This window comes from Oenanthe melanoleuca, chromosome 28, assembly GCF_029582105.1.
Source record: "Oenanthe melanoleuca isolate GR-GAL-2019-014 chromosome 28, OMel1.0, whole genome shotgun sequence".
NCBI lineage: Eukaryota > Metazoa > Chordata > Aves > Passeriformes > Muscicapidae > Oenanthe > Oenanthe melanoleuca.
In genome coordinates, this window is record NC_079361.1 from 4,556,573 (window position 1) to 4,574,045 (window position 17,473).

The following is a 17,473-nucleotide window of genomic DNA, read 5'->3' on the forward strand; positions in this document are numbered from 1 at the left end:
GGCTCCGCTAAATCCCTCAAATTCCGGGTGCAAGCGGAGGAGCCTGGCCAGGGATGGAGAAAACAGATGGGGAAGGGTCTGGGCAGTGCAGGTGGGCAGCCGGGGTGGCCGCTGCTCCCGGCTCGGGCTCCAGAGGGGGAATTTCTCCTTTTCCCCGGCACCCAGCGCTGGCTGCGGTCCCCGGCGGCTCCGGGGGGACGCGGGCGGTGGGTCGGGACCGCGGGCGGCCGCCGGCCCCCGGGGCAGCCGTGATTCACTCGGCCAGACTGCGGCCGCTGGGGCTGAAGTTTCTCAGGCTGGGTGGCTCCCGGAGCCTGACATTTTTGGGAAATTTCAACAAAAACAGTTCAGAAGCTTCCAAAAAACAGGACGATGGGAAAAGGCATTGTTTGGGCTCCCTCCCCCTCTCGTTTTTTTTGTTTTTTTTTTTTATTGTGTTTTCTAATCGCTGCGATCCCTGCTGGTGCCCAACACCTCGGAGCCTCACGCAGGGTCACCCCACCCCGAGTCCACGGGGCACCCCGGTGTCCCCTGCCACCCTCCGCGCTCCGCTCCCGGCAGGGAACGCTGTCCCTTCTCCTCACAGCCGGGGACACGCCACACGTGGGGACAGTGGCCTTGCCGCCACCAGGACCTGCTGTCCCGGGGTTCTGTGACCCGTCTGGGGGTCTGCAAAGCTCTCGGTGCCACCGAGACCGCGGGCGGGGGCACGGGGGGGCACTGGGGGATGCCCAAGTGGGTGGCTTTGTCCCGATGCTGGTGGCACAACCGGACGTGCCATCACCCCTGGGGACAAACGCCGCCCCAGTCTTGGGGGAGTTGGAGTCACTTAGGGTGGTTTTTCCATTTCTTTGGGGTGTTTTTTCCACTTCTTTGGGGTTTCGAGGAGGAAAGCCCAGAAGTGATGGTTTCGATAGAATACATCGGGATTTATGGGATGATATTCCTGTTTTCAACCCAAAAATAAGTAATAACAAGGGTTTGGATCTTAAAGGCGCTTGGAGCGTGGGGAAGCGGCGGCGGGGGGGGCCCGTTCAGCGGCGAGAGCGGCCCCGGGGGCGCGGGAGGGTCCGCGAGTGACTCAGCCGTGGGCCGGCGGCCCCGGGGCGGCTCTTACTCACCTACCGGGGGGGTCGGGGGGAGCGGGACACCGGCCCCGGGGAGGGCTGGGGGGGGTCCAGCATCCCGCGGCGGCAGCGGGCACCGGGCGGGGGCCGGTCCCGGAGCCGGTGCCGGGCTCTGTCCCGGGGTCGGTACCGGAGCGGGACGGCGAGGGGGGGGGGATGGCGGGGCCGGTGGCTTTCTGCCCCCCCGGGGGCGGTCCCGGGGCGGGGCCAGGGCGGCAGTTGGGGCTTTGGTAACCGGGGGTTGCTCAGACTTGCTCGGGACTTCCCCGGACGTGCCGGTGCGCTCCGCCGCCCCGGGCACCGACGGGCACCGGAGGAGGCCATGCCGCCGCCGCCGCTGCTGCCGCTGCTGCCGCTGCTGCTGCTGCTGCTGTGCCCGCGCCTGCCCCGCGCCGATCCGCTCTCCTGTGAGTACCGGCAGCACCGGGCGGCTCCCGCAAGGTGGGCGAGGGGCGGGCGGGGGTCCCGTCGGGGCCACGCGGGCGCTGCGGGAACCCCCCGGGGCTCTCCGGTGCGGCTCCGGTGCCAGCACGAGGAGCCCCCCGGGGCTCCCCCGCTCCTTCCCGCGTGTCCCGTCCCCCCACCCCCGCACGGGTGCCGGGATGCGGAGCCCCCCGGGGCTGTCCGGTTCCTCTCCGTGTGTCTCGTCCCCCCCCGGCCCCGGGATGCGGAGCGGTCCCGGGCGCGGCGGGGGCACCGCCGGGCGCACCTCGGGGCTGCGCTTCGCTTGTGCAGAGGGGAAGGGGAACCCCCCCTCGGAGGGCAGCTGGGACCCCCCCACCGCCTCCCGAGAGGCAGCCGGGACCCCGCATCCCCGTCCCGACAGCCCAGCCGGGACCCCCCTCCCGCCCCTTCCCCGCAGAGAACAATAGAGGAACGTTTTTTGTGCTGCCCCCCATCCCCGAGAGCAGCGAGGAGAATCCCCCTCCCCCGGAGCAGCGAGTGCTCCCTCTCCCCACGGAGAAGGGGGACCCCGAGAAGGGCCGGTCGCCCCTTGTCCCCCCTCCCCGCCGTCCAGCCCCCCCTCCCGCGGAACAATGCGGCTCCATTCCCCACCCAGGACAATGGAAACCCCCGGCCTCCGCCCGGAGAACAATAGCCAACCCCTTCCCCACGCGACCCCCTCGCACCCCCTGGAGCCATCGCCCCCCTCTGCCCCCCCCGAAGCCTCTGAGACCCCCCCCTCCCCCTGCCGAGAACAACGGGGTCCCCCCTTCCCCCCGAGAGCCGCCCCCCCATCCCAGAGAACAATGAATCCCCTTTTCCCACCCAGAACAATAGGGATCTCCCTCCCTGCCCTATGGAGAACAAAGACCACCCCCCAAATTAAAAAAAATCCCCGTGGGGGGTCCCGCAGTGATGCCCAATTCGGGGGCCCCACCCGGCGGTGGCAGGTCCGGGAGGTGCCACCTGTGGGCTGAGCTGCGGAGCGGGGTCCCCCCGGCCATGGGGGGTCCAAGGGGTCCCCCCTTCCCCACAGAGCCCTAAACCCGACGGACCCCCCGTCCCGGCCGCCGCCCCGCTGCCCCCCCTGCCAGGGGAGGGTGAGATCGCGCTCCCCGCAGCAGGAAGTTTGGCTTCCTCCCTATGATGGGAATTTCTCGAGGCCAGGGATGTTCTCCGCTCCGACGCGCCAACGGGACCCGCCAGAAACGGCACCGCTCGCCCGGCACCTCCCGCGACCCCTCCCGCCGACCCCCGACCCAAACCCGTCCCGAACGGGGAATCCTCAGGGCGTTAATTGGGGCGGGAACTGCTGGAGGAATAGCGTGGGGAGAAGGAACTCCCCAAAAATCCCCGGCCAGTCCCGGGGGCTCTCGGTGCCCACCCCGGTGCCCACCCAGTGCCCGGAGGGGTTGATCCCGCTGGGAACAGCGCGAGGCCACAGCCGGACCCTTGGTGGGGCTGATCCCCAACTTTTCTCCTCCCCATCAGCCGGGTCTCCCCCCGAACCCCCATTTCCCCCCTCCCCACGGGGGTCCGGGGCAGCGCTGGCCCCGCGGCCCCTCGACGTGCGGCGCTGGCGAAGGCGAAGCCAAATCTCCTTTTAGAGAGCGAAAGTTTCCCCTCGGTGCAGCTCGGCCGCGCTGGAATGCCTGGGCTTTTTATAAATCCCTCCTCGAGCCCAGGGATGGGCACGAGAAATGCCAGTCGGGGATGAGAAAGGGGAAAAAAAGACTGGAGAGCAGAGTAGAAAAGAGGGATAAAGCGTTTTTTGGGTACCGTGTCTGCCCGCAAACCTCGCTGCTCGAGTTTTAGAAGAGCTCTAACTACACACATATATTTAATTTTATTTTTCCTGTGGAATTCAGAGCTTCCCAAATTCCCTTTTGTTCTTCAGGGCAATTATTTCTATTTTCCTTTAACCCCCTGCACAGCTCAATAAATCTTTTTTAACTGTGTGATCTCTGACACTTATCGGAGCTTTTTTTTCCCCCCCTTTTCTTTCCCAACCCCTTAAAACTCCGATATAAAACTAAAATGAAATCCGGCCCTTCGGAAGAAAAGCATAAACGTTCCCGACACCTTGGAAATGTGGTTTTACTTTATAGCATTACTTAGCACCTGATCAGCATTTTTTTTTTTTTTTTTTTGCAATAGAGAAGCCATAAAACCCCCGAGCAGGTATTTTCGTTGCAACTTGCACATTCCACAGCCTGCCTGCGTCTCTCCGGCCCTTTCCTCTCCGTTCGGAAAACTTCACACTTTTCCCTTTTAAAACACATGTTCGGAGCTGCGGCCGCGCTGAGGGGGGGAAATAATTCCAGGGGGAAAAAAAAATGTATAATATATATACGTATATAATTGGCCCCTCTAGAGAGTCCGGCTTGGAGGAGGGGAAAAAAAAACCAAAATCCAGGGGAAAAAAAAATACAGAGAGAGAGAAAATTGGCCCCTCCAGAGGGTCCTGCTCGGAGGATGGGAAACGTGTCTGTTTTACGGCGCTCGTGTGAGTTTCTGGGGCTGTTTAGATTAAGATTGAGGAGAATCAGGGCTCGCTGCGCTGGCTCCGTTATCGGCTCGCAGCGCTGCAGCTCCGGGCTCGGCTCGTGGCGGGGTCGGAGCGGGCTGGGCTCGTTGGCAGAGAGGGGGGATGAGGTTTCCAGAGGCCTGGCTGGCCTTGGGAAGGGTTTTTTTTGGGGGGGTTGGGATGGATCCATCGCCATCCGTGGATGTTCGGGGTGTCGCGGGGTGCTCAGCACCGTCCCGTGGATTTTTGGGGTACCTGGTACCACCCCATGGGTACGCCGGGGGCACCTGGTGCCAACCCACGGATGCTCAGGGTGCTTTGGGTGTCCGACACCAACCCACGGAAATTTGGGGTACCCCGAGCTGCTTTTCCCCGCTGGATCATCTTTCCCCCCCCTCACCATCATCCCCCAAACACGGCGGCAATTCCTAATTAAATCTCCCCGGCGTAGCGAGGATTTCGGAGCTCTAATTGCGGAGGGCGGGCAGCGGGGACCCCTAATTAGGATTTCTGCGGCGTGACGGGGATTTTGGGAATGCCGGGCGGGCGCTGAAAGCCGATCGGGGCCGGGAGGTCGGAGGGGCGGGGAGGTCGCGGCACTTTCCGGGAGGTAATTTGGGATATTAGCCCGGCGCGTGCGGATGGAGCCGATAAGGGCTTGACGGACACGGAACACCCCGGAGCGGGGCCGAGGGGTCCCGGGATAAACCGGGCTGGGAATTTCCCCTGGCGGAGAGGATCCACAGGGAAATGCCGGACCTTGGAAAAGGAGGGAGGAGGGGAAATCCCCTCGAATTTTTCTTTTTTGTGGCGGAAAAACTTCCGAAGCCGCGACCCAGCCCCGCCCTAGCCCTGGGGAAAAAAAAAAAAAAAAAAAAAAAAGATAAAAAGCGGATATTAAAAGTGATTTTAAAGTTCTAAAATAGGTGTAGATATAAAAAGAGATATTGAAAGTGTTTGGATGGAAAATGTATGTAGATACAAAAGTAGGCATAGAGTGTATTTAAATAGATAAAAATAGGTGTGTATTGAGATATAGAATAGATATAAAGCCACTTAAATAGATACAAAAGATATAAAGTGTCTTTAGGTATAAAATGTGTAGAAGTAAAGAATAGATATGAAACGCATTTAAACCAATGTAAAATAGAAACCAGTGTGTTTAAATTGATGTAAAATAGAAACCAATGTGTTTAAATTGATGTAAAATAGATATGTGATGATTTAAATCTATATAAAATAGATGTGTGATTTAAATCAGTATAGGCTTGTGATGATTGAAATCCATGTAAAATAGCTAAACAATGCATTTAGATTAATATAAAACATATATGATGATTTAAATTGATATAGACGTGATGATTTAAATCGATGTAAAATAGCAAAACAATGCATTTAAATAGATATAAAACGTGCTTAAATGAATACAGAAGAGACTTAGAGGCGTTTAAATCAACGTAAAACAGACATAAAATCTATTTAAATAGATACGAGACATATTTAAACAGCTCCAAGCTGTACATAATTGATTTTTTCCCCCGCTCTCTGTCTCTCCGGCTGCAGACCCCGCCGTGATTTCCCCCCAAGACCCCACCCTGCTGATCGGCTCCTCGCTGGTCGCCACGTGCACGGTCAGCCCGGACTTTCCGCTGAAAGCCGAGGACCTGTACTGGACGCTGAACGGGCGGCGCCTCCCGGCCGCCTCCTACTCCGCCCTGGGGCCCTCCACGCTCAGCGTGGCCCTCGCTCGCCTCAACGGCTCCAGGCAGCAGTCGGGGGACAACCTGGTGTGTCACAGCAGAGACGGTGGCATCTTGGCCGGCTCCTGCCTTTACGTTGGATGTACGTGGGTGCTGCCGTTCGTGCCGGGGTCTGGTCACTCTGTGCCGGGGTTTGGTCACTCTGTAACACATTACAGAGTCTGGTCACTCTGTGTTGGGGTCTGGTCACTCTGTGCCGGGGTTTGGTCACTCTGTAACACATTACAGAGTCTGGTCACTCTGTGTTGGGGTCTGGTCACTCTCTGCTGGGGTTTGGTCACTCTCTATTGGGGTTTGGTCACTCCGTGCTGGGGTCTGGTCATTCTGTACCAGGGTTTGGTCACTCTCTGCTGGGGTTTGGTCACTCTCTATTGGGGTCTGGTCACTCTCTATTGGGGTCTGGTCACTCCATGATGGGGTTTGGTCACCCTCTACTGGGGTTTGGTCACTCCGTGCTGGGGTCTGGTCATTCTATACCACGGTTTGGTCACTCTCTGCTTGGGTTTGGTCACCCTGTGCTGGGGTCTGGTCACTTTGTAATGGGATCTGGTCACTGTACCAGGGTCTGGTCAGTTTGTAATGGGGTCTGGTCATTCTGTAATGGGATCTGGTCACTGTACTGGAGTCTGGTCACTCTGTACTGGGATCTAGTCACTCTATAATGGGGTCTGTCACTCCATGGTGGGGTCTGGTCACTCTGTGCTGGGGTTTGGTCACTGTACCGGAGTCTGGCTGCTCTGTACCAGGATTTGGTCACTCCATGGTGGGGTTTGGTCACTCTGTGCTGGGATCTGGTCACTCTGTGCTGGGATCTGGTCACTCTGTGCTGGGGTCCAGCTGCTCTGTGCTGGGGTCTGCTCAGTCCATGCTGAGGTCTGACCATTCTGTGCCAAGGTCCAGCTGCTCTGTGCCAGAGTCCAGCTGGTGCTGGGGTTCAGCTGCTCTGTGCCAGGGTCCAGCTTCTCTGTGCCAAGATTTGGCCTCTCTGTACCAGGGTCCAGCCGGTGCCAGGGTCCAGCCCCTCTGTACCGCGGTCTGGCCAGCACTGGGATGCGCCTCCCCCATGGGAGAGAACCGGGGATCCCCATGGAGGGATCAGAGCCCTGGTTCTCACCAAAACGTGCCGGGAGCTGCTCTGGTGGAGCCACAACCCACGCGCTGCTGAGGCGCCGTTTCGGCAAAGCCTCGGTTAAAACGCGCTTGTCCGAACCAATAATCGTAAGATTTTATCTCGGGCTATTTTAAGGACGATGCTACATCCCAGGAATACAGAATCAGAACGGGGAATGCAGCTTGGGGTTGTTTTTTGGGTCGCTACGCATTCCTGGGAATACAGAGGCTCAGCTGGGAACGCAGCTTGGATTTGGGGTTTGTCTCTCCGTGGCTGGAAAAAAACAGCTCAGGAACCTCTTGTTTTTTGGTTTTTGTCTCTCCCAGTACCCCCAGAAAAACCAGTCAACATCACTTGCTGGTCCAAAAACATGAAGGACCTGACCTGCAAGTGGGCGCCGGGGACAGAAGGAGAGACCTTCCTGCACACCAACTACACCCTCAAGTACAAGCGCAGGTGGGTGCTCGCCTTCATCCCCGTTACTGTTAAAAACCTGGGACTGGGATTTAATGGGAAACAGGGAACGGGCAGCCCGATGCCTCCTGGCTGACTCCTGCTAGGGGGTGGTGCTGCTGTGATGAGTTTCCTCATGGAGCTGGGGAGGGTGAGGAGAAGCTGCTGTGGGCCCGGTTGAGTTGGGTGAACCACGGGGCCGGTCCCCCAGTTCTGGAACAGCCAAAAAACAACCCACGGGAGCATCCCGGGGGTGGAGGAGCGGTGCTGGTGCCTCACCCATCACCTGCCCGCAGGTGGTACGGCCAGGACAACACCTGCCAGGAATACCACACGGCTGGAACCTACTCGTGCCACATCCCCAAGGACCTGGCTCTGTTCACGCCCTACGAGATCTGGGTGGAGGCGTCCAACCGCCTGGGGGTGGCCGTGTCCGACGTGGTCATGCTGGACATCCTGGACGTGGGTGAGGCACGGCACGGCCGCGGTGTCACCGTGACCTGGCGGGGAGGGGCCGCTTCGGGCTGGGGCGGGGGCAGCAGGAAATGGGCGATATGTGAGCAGAATTGCTCCTAATCGAATTAGGCTGTTTGCTCCGAGTCGCTTATACATCCGCGGCTCCTTAACCCTCGCGGCCCCGCGGCGCTGCCCGCGCTGTCCCCGCAGTCACCACGGACCCGCCGTCGGACGTGCACGTCAGCAGGGTGGGCGACCTGGAGGACCAGCTGAGCGTGCGCTGGAGCTCGCCGCCGGCCCTCAAGGATTTCCTCTTCCAAGCCAAGTACCAGATCCAATACCGGGTAGAGGACAGCACCGAGTGGAAGGTGGGTGGCCGAGGTGCTCCCAAAATGAGGGGGAACAACAGCGAGGCCACCACCTGCTTGTGCCATCTCCTCCCTCCGCAGGTGGTGGATGATGTGGGCAACCAGACCTCGTGTCGCCTGGCCGGCCTGCGCCCCGGCACCGTTTACTTCGTCCAGGTGCGCTGTAATCCCTTCAGCATCTACGGCTCCAAAAAAGCCGGGATCTGGAGCGACTGGAGCAACCCCACGGCCGCCTCCACCCCGCGCAGCGGTGAGTGCCGCCGGTGCCCCTTCCCCGCTCCGTGCCCGGCACCCGGATTTCTGGCAAAGGAGCCAATTGCGAGCTCGGCTTTCCCAGCTGGGAGCCAAAACCCGCTCGTGCTCCTCACGGCGGGGATGGGGGGGTTGAGGTGAGTCCCCCCCCGTGTGACATTGAGCCCTTTGTCCCCGCAGAGCGAGTGGCGGGGGGCTGCGACCCCAAAGGCGGGGAGCAGAACACGACGCTGCGGCGGGAGCTGAAGCAGTTTTTCGGGTGGGTGAAGAAACACGCCTACGGCTGCTCCAACCTCGGCATCAAACTCTACGACCAGTGGCGCGTGTGGCTGCAGAAATCGCACAAAACACGCAACCAGGTAGGTAAGGAGCCTTTCGCACTTCTTCTCCCCGGCTGGGTGGGGACGGGGAGGGGGGGGGGGGGGACGCGGGGTGACCCCCCACCCCAGGGATGCTGGGGGGTGACGCCGACCCCGGGGCGACGCGGGGCTCTGCTCCTCTCCGCAGGTTCTTCCCGGCGATAAGTTGTAGCCCGCGGGGGACCGAGCGCCGGCAGGATGGGACGGGGCGCCCGGCGCCCACCCGGGACCGCCCGCGCCCGCCCCGGCCCCGCCGCGGGGGCGTTGGGAGGCGGCCGGGGCGCAGCGCGGCCCCGCAGCCCTGGGGGATGGGGTGGGCTGAGCTTGGGGGGCCGGGCTGGCCCAGCCCCGGGGGCTCTGTGGGACAGAGCAGCGAGGGGACCCCCCATCCCTGCCCGGCCGGGGGGGGCACGGGGGCTCTGCTCCGCCAGCCGGAGCAGCCTCTGGGATGAAAGGGGCGGCGGGGGCTTCCCGGGTGACCCCCACCCTCGCCGCAGTTCCCCCCCGGGAAGCGATTTTGGCCGTTTTCTCGCCGGGGTCCCACGTGCGAGTGCGCGGAGGGGGGGACCGTCCCCGGGGAGCCACGCGGGCTGATTGGAGGCTGCTGGGGTTTGCCCAGTGCCTGCTCCGGTTTTGATTCAAACCAGCCTTATTTTGGTTCCATTTCAGTCAATTAGGAACAGATTTAAGCTTAATGCCAATAAACCTCTGAAACCCCACCGGGGTCTGCGTCAGCGGAGCGGCAGTGCTGCGCGGGGACGGGGATGCAGCGGGCAGCCAAATGGGGCCCGTGGCCCCTGTCACCCCATCCCGGGGCTCCCAGGGGACCCAGCCAAGGTGGAGGGGGTGGCACTGGGGCAGCGGGGGCCACACGAACCCTTGAGATCACACCAGTCAGGCCAGCTCTGCAGGGACAGGTTTATTTGGGGTGACCATAGAAAAAGCGCTTGTGGAGCACCGGAGCTGCAGTGGGGCTGGGGGCACAACTGGTCTCCAAGATGTGGTTTTGGGGGGACTGCTGCCATGGCACTCTGGTTGGCAGCAGGGACAGTGCCCACCTCGATGGCAGCCCCTTGGCACAGCAGGGTGTGGTTTGCCTTTGGCACAGCCCCGGCACATCCAGGGAGGGGAACCAGCCCCACGCCAGACCCCTCTGCTGAGGGACACTCAGGATTCAGGGGGACCCCACTGGTCCCCGAGGGGGCTTTCCCACCCCTTCCATCCTGTGCTCCAGAAAAGGAGCCCAGAGCACAATGCCCACCTTGCCAAGGTGCACGGGGAGCGGGTGGGGGATGAGCGGGGGGCCCCGTTCCACCAGCCCGGCCCCTCCAGCCGTTCCCACGGGGACACCCATCACTCAACTTCTTCCGAATCGTACTTAAGGTCCTGGAGAATTTCGCTGATTGCCTCAATGGTTTTAATTAGCCTACGAGAGCGGATGGAAACTATAAATAAAGCCCATATGGAGCGTATTATGTGGGCCGCCTCGCCTTCCCCGCGCTGTTTATGAAACACTCAGCCCGGGGAGGCCGAGGGGACGCGGCCACGCAGCGCCGCCAGACCCCGAAGGCACCATCTGGGCCCCCCTGGGCCGGGGGGAGGGCGGGGAAACACGGGGAAGGGGCTCCTGGCCCGGGCTCCATGATCCGTGTGAGTCCCTTCCAATTCCAGGATTCCGCGGGCTGGGGAGGGGGTGCCTTCCCAAAACAGGGATGGCAGTGGGGGTCTTCCTTCCCAAAATGAGGGGGGACAACAGCGAGGCCACCACCTACTTGTGCTTGAGCTCCTGCACCTCCTGCTGATGGGCGTCCACCTCGGGCTGGTCCTGTGCCTGCTGCCGGGCCAGCTGCAGCTGCGCTGTCTGCAGGGGACACCACAGGAGCTGTGACCCCCCAAACCAGCCCCAGGGACCCCCCACCTTCACCCCAGCACCCACCAGCTGCAGCTTCTCCTGCTCGCGCTCCTGGAGCCGGGCCAGGTGCTGGGCCAGCTCGGGGCGGCCGAGCTCGCCCCGCAGGCGGCCGGCGATGTGCAGCACCTCCCGGGAGATGCCGCTGAAGGCCACGGTGACCTCGTGCACCAGCTGCCGGTACCGAGGGAAGTCATAGTGGGGGGCGCTGCTCAGGTACGCCCGGTGGCCCCTGCGGACAGGTGAGGGGGGAGAAGCCACTGTCACCACACCTGGGGTGCCCATCCCGGAGCTGAGCCCCCTTTGCCTTGTGGAGGGTTTTCCTGCCTGTTCCTGCCTGGGTTTGGCAGCAGGACCAGGCAGCCTCACACAGGACCCAGTTGCAAACTGCTTTTTTTGGGGGAAAAGTTGGTGGTTTGGGTTTTTTCATACTTTACACTCTCAACCCTGCATCCCAGCAAGCCCATCATCTGCTGGATGCTAAAATAGGATTCAGGTGTCCAGCGCGGAGTCCCGCTGCCAGCTGGAGCTCATCAGCCACCCCCGTGGCCCCGTCCCAACAGGATGCAAAATAATCGGGATGGGGGATCCGGTTCCCCGCTGGGGGTGCCGTGCCCCGCGTGCCCCCGCCCGCCCCGGTGCCGGTGCCGGTGCCGGTACTCACTCCTCGAAGAGCCGGTACGTCTCGACCCGCTCGCTCTGCAGCTCCCGCAGCCGCTGCAGCAGCTCCCGCACGGCCTCGCCCGTCTGCGGGACAGAAGGGGACGCGGTGGCACCGGTGACCCGGTAACGGGCTCCGGGCACAGCCGGTACCGCCCAGGGGGATCATCCCAGTGTTGGGGCAATGCGCCCTCGTCCATCACCGGTTCTGGGGGTCCCAGGTGGATTCGGGCCGCGGTGTTTGGGCTGAGCCCGGTACCGGTACCGGGACCCGCCGGCCTTGTGCACACAGCCCAGACGGGCACCGGGACCCCTCACATCCCCCTGCCCACCCACCGCGCCCCCAGGCCACCCGTGCGCGAACCGGAGAGACACCGGGACCCCCCGGACACGTGCCCGCGATACCGATGGGCACCGGGACCCCTCTCCGCGTATGCCCGGACCCGCACCGGGACCCCCGGCCACGCTCACACAGCCCAGACGGGCACCGGGACCCCCGTCCGTGTGTGCACTGACCCGGGATGTCCCCACCCCGCTACAAACGCACCGGGAGCCCCCCCAGCACGTGTCCACGGACCGGCACCGGTATCCCCCCGGTACACAGCACAGACGGGCACCGGGAGCCCCATCCCGGTCCCGGGACCGCCCCGTCACACGCGCGCACGGACCCGCTCGGTCCCGGGGCGCCCCTCCCGTCCCCCGGGGGCCGCTCCCGTTCCCGCTCCCGTTCCCGTCCCGCTGCCGGTGCCGCTCACCATGGCCCGGCCCGGCCGCACGGCGCAGGCCCGGGCCCGCGGGGCGGAGCGCGGTGCCGCCGCCACCTGCAGGCACCGACGGGCAGCGCCGCCACCCCCGGTCCCCGTCCCCGTTCTCCTGTCCCGGGTCCGTGCAGCCGCCTGTGCTGTGAGCGCACGGCCGCGGGTCCCGGTGGATGGGTAGGGGGATGCAGTGGGGTCTCCGGGTCTATATAGGGGGTCCCGGTGCCGGTCCCTGGACACGCGGCCGGGGGCTCCCGGTGCATTACAGCACAGCAGGGAGACCCCAGGACTGAGTCTGTCCCATGCAGGTGTGGCCAGGGGGCTCCCGGTGCCTGTTTGTGTTGTGTGCACATGGCCAGGGGTCCCAGGGGGTGGGTAGGGGGTCCTGGTGTCCATCCAGACCCTGCAGTAGCGACCAGAGCTCCCAGTGCATGAGCAGGGGGTCCTGGTGACGTCACCCCCCGTGACTGGGGGGGGTCCCAGTGCACGAACAGGGGGTCCTGGTGACAGTCCCCCTCTGTGACTGGGGGTCCCAGTGCAGGAGTGGCCAGGGGGCTCCCAGTGCCTGTTTGTGTTGTGTGCACGTGGTCAGGGGGGTCCTGGTGTCCATCCAGACCCCGCAGTAGCGACCAGAGCTCCCAGTGCATGAGCAGGGGCGTGTAGGGGTCCTGGTGACAGTCACCCCCCGTGACTGGGGGGGGTCCCAGTGCATGAACAGGGGGTCCTGGTGACGTCACCCCCCGTGACTGGGGGTCCCAGTGCATGAACAGGGGGTCCTGGTGACGTCACCCCCCGTGACTGGGGGGATCCCAGTGCATGAACAGGGGGTCCTGGTGACGTCACCCCCCGTGACTGGGGGGATCCCAGTGCATGAACAGGAGGTTTTTGTGTTGTCCCAGTGCTGCCCCAGTCCCTGGCCCGGTCCCAGTGCTGGCCCAGTCCATGCACACACTGCTGCAGGCACTCACCAGCACCACCACGCCTGTTTCCCCCCACCCTCCTACGCTGCTCCAGCACAGCCTCCATTTATTAAACACCACACCAATTCGGGTAAAAAAAAAACCACCATAAAACAAGTCCGAGCGTTGCAACACTTTATTGGCCAGTGCAGGCAGGGCTGGAGGCTCTACTTGACCTTCTTCTTGGGGCGCAGGTTGTTGGTGTGGCCGCACTTCTTCTTGCGGCAGTTGACGGCGCGGGGGTGCAGGCGGGCGTAGCACCTGGGGGGGACAGGTCAGCAGAGCCTCGAGTGCCTGGGGAGGGGCTGGGGGGCCGCAGGAAGGGGAGGGGACACGGGGAGGGGCACGGGGAGGGGACACGGGGACGTACTTGCGGCAGATCATCTTGTCGCAGTTGTATTTCTGGGCCAGCTGGCGCAGGGAGGGTTCGATGATTCCCCCTCGCAGGCGCAGCACTAAGTGCAGAGTGGACTCTGCAAGGAGAGATCGGTGTCACATCTGCAAGGAGCACCCCAAAAACACCCCCTAAAAACCCCCCCGTGGTGCGGGGAGCACCTTTCTGGATGTTGTAGTCAGCGAGGGTGCGGCCATCCTCCAGCTGCTTCCCCGCGAAGATCAGGCGCTGCTGGTCGGGGGGGATCCCTGCGGGACAGAATCACCGTGCTGGGGACACCGGGGACCCCCGCGGGGCCGCCCCGCTGCTCCCGGCCCCGCCGCTACCTTCCTTGTCCTGGATCTTGGCTTTCACGTTCTCGATGGTGTCGTTGGGCTCCACCTCGAGGGTGATGGTTTTGCCCGTCAGGGTTTTCACGAAGATCTGCATCTTGGCACTTTCTCACCTGCGGGAGCGGCGGCCGCGTCACCCCGGGCCGGCCCCGACCCCGCAAACGCTCTCAAAGCCCCGTTACCGAGCATCCCTCCCGGGATCCAGCCCCACCCCGGGGTTCGGGCCCTCCCGCGGGATCCAGTCCCGTCCCCGGGGATCCAGGGATCCACCCCCCCCCTCCTCGGGTCCCAAGCCTCCCTCCCGCATCCCGCTCCCCATCCCGGGATCCACCGGCCCCTCCCGGGATCCAGGGCCCGCACCCCGCGCCCCGGGCCCGCTCCGGTCCCGCACCGCGCGCACCGCGGCCTCGCTGCTGAGGAAAAGGGAGGCGGGGCCGGAAGCGTGGCCGCGTCACTTCCCGCCGGGGACATGGCCACCGCCTTGCGACATTTCGTCACTTCCGGCGGAGAACACCAGTACCGCCCCGCCACAGCCCGTCACTTCCGGCGGGGACACCGGGGTGACACCGGCACCGTTCCGTCACTGCCGGGGTGACAGCGGTACAGTCCCGCCACAGCCGGGGTGACACCGGCACCGCCCCGTCACTGCCGGGGTGACACCGGTACAGTCCCGCCACAGCCGGGGTGACACCGGCACCGCGCACAGGGCACGGGGGGGATCTGCACGGAGCTGGGCCCAGACCAACCCTGACCCCCCAAACCCGACACTGCCCACAGGGACCGGCCCCACACCGACCCCACCGCCAGGACTGGACCCACACCGACCCCACGGCCACAGGGACTGACCCCACACTGACCCCACAGCCACAGGGACCGGCCCCACACCGACCCCACAGCCACACGGACTGACCCCACACCAACCCCACAGCCACGACTGGACCCACAACTGCCCCCAGAGTGCCACACTGACCCCACAGCCCCACCATGGGTTCCACAGCTCCAGCTCCAGCAGCAGCCCCAAAACCCAGTCCTCCAGCCCTCTACTCTCAGATCATCAGGACCCCAAACTCGAGCAGTTCCTCCATCACACCACAGTGCTGGTGGCAAAGAAAGATCTGGACAGCTCCTGTTCCTGTGGAGCAACCAGCAGCACCTTGTGAGGGGCTGAGTGTGAGAAGCAGAGGGAACACGGCTCTGGCTCATCCCAGCGGTGGAAAACTCAGCCAGCACAATCCATCAGCAGCAGGGACAGAGCTGGTGGCACACAGAGCCTCAGAGACAACATTCCAACACCTGTGCCCCAAAAAAGGCTTTTCTGCACCAAAAAAAAACCCACATGGACGGTGGAGTTTAGCCGCAGGGAGGACAAGAGGCATTTCCAACCCAGGATTTACTGATTCCCCCTGAAGCCAGCGGTGGGCTTACACCTCTCAGTGGCAGTTTCAAGGCAGAAGGGCAGCACCTTCCTCCCTCAGCTTCTCCCAGCCTTGGCTTCCCTCTTCCCGAGGCAAAAAAAAGAAAAAAAATAAAAAGCGACACACAAATATAAATACAGGATAGAAAGTTCTCCAGGACGTGGCTCCTAGTCCAGGCCGCTGGCCGTGTCCTCGTCTGTGAGACTCTGTCCGTTCATGGCCGGGCCCTCGTACTGGCCCTGGGATAAATCCTCGAAATCCTGGCTGGTGGTGGGGGAGATGACATCGGGACTGGTGTCACAGGACTCGGTGCTCTGCTCAGAGGTAGCGATGGTGGTCGTGGTGCTCTTGGGGACAGGGTCGAAGTCGTCGTCGTCCTCCAGGATGGGGGATTCGTGGATGTCTGCGAGGGAAAGGGGAGGGGGTGTTTGTGCTGGGACACCAGGAGAGTAATTCCTGAATTCTGCTTGTAGCAGGGGTTTTAAAAATCACCCAAATCGCCAGCACGTAAATTAGTGGTTGTTTGCTATTTCTTGCAACTGATTGTACTGAAATTAAGGAGTTTTCTGGACTTTAGGGAGGCAGCCATGGGCCAGCACATACACTTCTCCTGATTCCTGAGAGATATCTCAGTGTTCTTAGGAACAGAGACTCTGCCCACAGGAGGAAAACCAAGAGTGGAGTGCCAGGACAAGGGGGAATGGCTTCCACTGCCAAAGGGCAGGGACAGATGGGATATTGGGAAGGAATTCCTCCCTGGGAGGGTGGCACAGAGTGCCCAGAGCAGCTGTGGCTGCCCCTGGAAGTGTCTAAGGCCAGGCTGGACAGTGCTTGGAGCAATCAGGGACAGTGGCAGGGGTGGCACTGGATCAGCTTTAAGGTCCCTTCCAACCCAAACCATCCACAACTCCGTGAATCCACACGTCAGGAATCACTCACTGCTGAAAGCCTCTGGGTACTGCTTTGCCAACTTCCCTTTCAGTGTCCTGGGGAGGAGAGAACAGTCCGAGTCCGTGGGGAGCTGAGGGATCTGCAGCTGAGCTGCAGCCTCCAGCAGTCATGGACAACACAAACAAATCCCAATGCTGAGGGATTCCCTTCCCAGATCCCCAGAACACCCCATCCCACCCCTTCCAGCACACAAAATCCCACATTTTGTGACCACCCTGAGCAGCTCCCAAGGCAGCACATCCCATCCCATCCCATCCCATCCCATCCCATCCCATCCCATCCCATCCCATCCCATCCCATCCCATCCCATCCCATCCCAAGCAGGATTATGGAAACCCAAAGCTCCAGCCCCCACTCCCTCCATGTGTCACTCAGACACAGATTTTTCCCTTTCCCAACAGATTTTCCTTCTCACAGCCCCCCAAACTCCAACCTGTGCCCCGCTTTAACACCCCCACGCCCCTCCCCGCCCGTTCCCAGCCCGTTTCCCACCGGATCCTCCGGAAGATGCTGTCCAGGTCCTTCTTCATCTCCACCAGGGTCCTGGTGTGGTGCAGGAAGCGCTCGTTCATCTGCTGCATGCGGACACTGGACAGGTTGTTGAAGTTGAGCAGCATCTCGTTGGTTTTCTCAAACCGATCCAACCTGCGCGGGGCGGGGGGCAGACGGAGCTCGGCAAAGATCCCGGTGCCGGTTCCGGGTCTCCCACCGGCAGCTCCCCCCGGGACTCACATGTTTTTCTGCGCCAGGATGATGGCGTTGACGTCCTCGGCGTTGACCATGCCCAGCACTCTGCCGCAGAACACCTGCGAGGCCGTGGGCTCCATCGTGGCCTGCGGGACCGCGGGGTGGCTCAGCCGGGGGAACCGGAGCGCCCAGCACCGGTAACGGAGACCCTCCCGTTCCCCTCCCTGACAGCGAGTCATGCATCCCTGACAGCTGCCATGCACCCAGCACCGGGTACCCCGCCGCCGTGCCCCCTCCCCACTCGCCGGTAACGGGGATCCCCTGGCCGCCCGCCTCCCCCCGGCCCCGGTAACGCCGCCAGCCCCGGGTTCCCTCGGGGACACGCGGGACTGGCCCCTCACTGGTGTCCTCGGGAATTCCCACCAGCGGCACCCGCGCACCTGCGGGAGCCCGTCCCGTCGCTTCACATGACGGGAACGGCAGCGGTACCGGGGGCGGCACCGGCGGCCGCTCCGCGCCGCTTCCGGGTGCGGAGTCACGTGGGGCGCGAC

General features: G+C 62.7%; 4 protein-coding genes and 1 long non-coding RNA gene across 11 annotated transcripts in view; 1 reads left to right on the forward strand and 4 right to left on the reverse strand.

Annotated features, from left to right (window-relative positions):
- LOC130264615 (uncharacterized) overlaps nucleotides 1-7,496 on the reverse strand; it is a 105,235-nt gene extending 97,739 nt beyond the window's left edge. Inside the window, exon 1 of the long non-coding RNA XR_008842495.1 lies at nucleotides 7,463-7,496. This is a non-coding gene — a long non-coding RNA (uncharacterized LOC130264615). The remainder of the gene's footprint in view (nucleotides 1-7,462) is intronic.
- CRLF1 (cytokine receptor like factor 1) lies at nucleotides 1,287-9,576 on the forward strand. Of its 4 annotated transcripts, none has more exons than XM_056512930.1 (8): nucleotides 1,287-1,534; nucleotides 5,662-5,940; nucleotides 7,296-7,425; nucleotides 7,719-7,888; nucleotides 8,089-8,246; nucleotides 8,328-8,496; nucleotides 8,679-8,861; nucleotides 8,948-9,576. In XM_056512930.1, exons 1-8 carry the CDS (start codon nucleotides 1,450-1,452, stop codon nucleotides 9,307-9,309), a joined length of 1,536 nt encoding a protein of 511 aa, XP_056368905.1. In that variant the 5' UTR covers nucleotides 1,287-1,449; the 3' UTR covers nucleotides 9,310-9,576. The 4 variants fall into 4 exon arrangements, with proteins under 4 accessions (XP_056368905.1, XP_056368906.1, XP_056368908.1 ...); XM_056512933.1 differs by having other exon boundaries at nucleotides 1,300-1,534; nucleotides 9,006-9,109; XM_056512932.1 differs by having other exon boundaries at nucleotides 1,302-1,534; nucleotides 8,679-8,857; nucleotides 9,006-9,129.
- A 185-nt stretch (nucleotides 9,577-9,761) lies between these two features.
- Nucleotides 9,762-12,220, reverse strand: REX1BD (required for excision 1-B domain containing). The gene is made up of 5 exons (XM_056512935.1): nucleotides 12,182-12,220; nucleotides 11,431-11,513; nucleotides 10,794-10,998; nucleotides 10,630-10,718; nucleotides 9,762-10,283 (listed from the first exon to the last, which is right to left on the reverse strand). Exons 1-5 carry the CDS (start codon nucleotides 12,182-12,184, stop codon nucleotides 10,211-10,213), a joined length of 453 nt encoding a protein of 150 aa, XP_056368910.1. The 5' UTR covers nucleotides 12,185-12,220; the 3' UTR covers nucleotides 9,762-10,210.
- A 1,044-nt stretch (nucleotides 12,221-13,264) lies between these two features.
- On the reverse strand, nucleotides 13,265-14,354 carry UBA52 (ubiquitin A-52 residue ribosomal protein fusion product 1). 4 transcript variants are annotated; one of them, XM_056512671.1, is made up of 5 exons: nucleotides 14,270-14,354; nucleotides 13,864-13,982; nucleotides 13,699-13,785; nucleotides 13,514-13,616; nucleotides 13,265-13,404 (listed from the first exon to the last, which is right to left on the reverse strand). In XM_056512671.1, exons 2-5 carry the CDS (start codon nucleotides 13,964-13,966, stop codon nucleotides 13,311-13,313), a joined length of 387 nt encoding a protein of 128 aa, XP_056368646.1. In that variant the 5' UTR covers nucleotides 13,967-13,982; nucleotides 14,270-14,354; the 3' UTR covers nucleotides 13,265-13,310. The 4 variants fall into 4 exon arrangements, with proteins under 4 accessions (XP_056368646.1, XP_056368644.1, XP_056368645.1 ...); XM_056512669.1 differs by having other exon boundaries at nucleotides 14,261-14,347; XM_056512670.1 differs by having other exon boundaries at nucleotides 14,230-14,304.
- A 971-nt stretch (nucleotides 14,355-15,325) lies between these two features.
- Nucleotides 15,326-17,453, reverse strand: KXD1 (KxDL motif containing 1). The gene is made up of 5 exons (XM_056512668.1): nucleotides 17,363-17,453; nucleotides 16,968-17,068; nucleotides 16,728-16,880; nucleotides 16,224-16,270; nucleotides 15,326-15,687 (listed from the first exon to the last, which is right to left on the reverse strand). The coding sequence occupies exons 2-5, from the start codon at nucleotides 17,060-17,062 to the stop codon at nucleotides 15,452-15,454; spliced, it is 531 nt and encodes a 176-aa protein (XP_056368643.1). The 5' UTR covers nucleotides 17,063-17,068; nucleotides 17,363-17,453; the 3' UTR covers nucleotides 15,326-15,451.
- Nucleotides 17,454-17,473: the final 20 nt, after the last annotated feature.

Excerpts from the sequence above, each read along its gene's own strand:
- CRLF1 (XM_056512930.1), top strand. The coding sequence starts at position 1,450 with ATGCCGCCGCCGCCGCTGCTGCCGCTGCTGCCGCTGCTGCTGCTGCTG. Across the intron at positions 7,426-7,718 it reads ACCCTCAAGTACAAGCGCAG|GTGGTACGGCCAGGACAACA; the intron begins GTGGGTGCTCGC and ends ACCTGCCCGCAG. Across the intron at positions 7,889-8,088 it reads GCTGGACATCCTGGACGTGG|TCACCACGGACCCGCCGTCG; the intron begins GTGAGGCACGGC and ends CTGTCCCCGCAG.
- REX1BD (XM_056512935.1), bottom strand. Across the intron at positions 10,999-11,430 it reads ACGTACCGGCTCTTCGAGGA|GGGCCACCGGGCGTACCTGA; the intron begins GTGAGTACCGGC and ends ACCTGTCCGCAG. Across the intron at positions 10,284-10,629 it reads GTGCAGGAGCTCAAGCACAA|GCTAATTAAAACCATTGAGG; the intron begins GTAGGTGGTGGC and ends CCGCTCTCGTAG.
- UBA52 (XM_056512671.1), bottom strand. The coding sequence starts at position 13,966 with ATGCAGATCTTCGTGAAAACCCTGACGGGCAAAACCATCACCCTCGAG. Across the intron at positions 13,786-13,863 it reads CAAGATCCAGGACAAGGAAG|GGATCCCCCCCGACCAGCAG; the intron begins GTAGCGGCGGGG and ends TCTGTCCCGCAG. Across the intron at positions 13,405-13,513 it reads GACAAGATGATCTGCCGCAA|GTGCTACGCCCGCCTGCACC; the intron begins GTACGTCCCCGT and ends TGTCCCCCCCAG.
- KXD1 (XM_056512668.1), bottom strand. The coding sequence starts at position 17,062 with ATGGAGCCCACGGCCTCGCAGGTGTTCTGCGGCAGAGTGCTGGGCATG. Across the intron at positions 16,881-16,967 it reads ATCCTGGCGCAGAAAAACAT|GTTGGATCGGTTTGAGAAAA; the intron begins GTGAGTCCCGGG and ends CGCCCCGCGCAG. Across the intron at positions 15,688-16,223 it reads GTACCCAGAGGCTTTCAGCA|ACATCCACGAATCCCCCATC; the intron begins GTGAGTGATTCC and ends TTTCCCTCGCAG.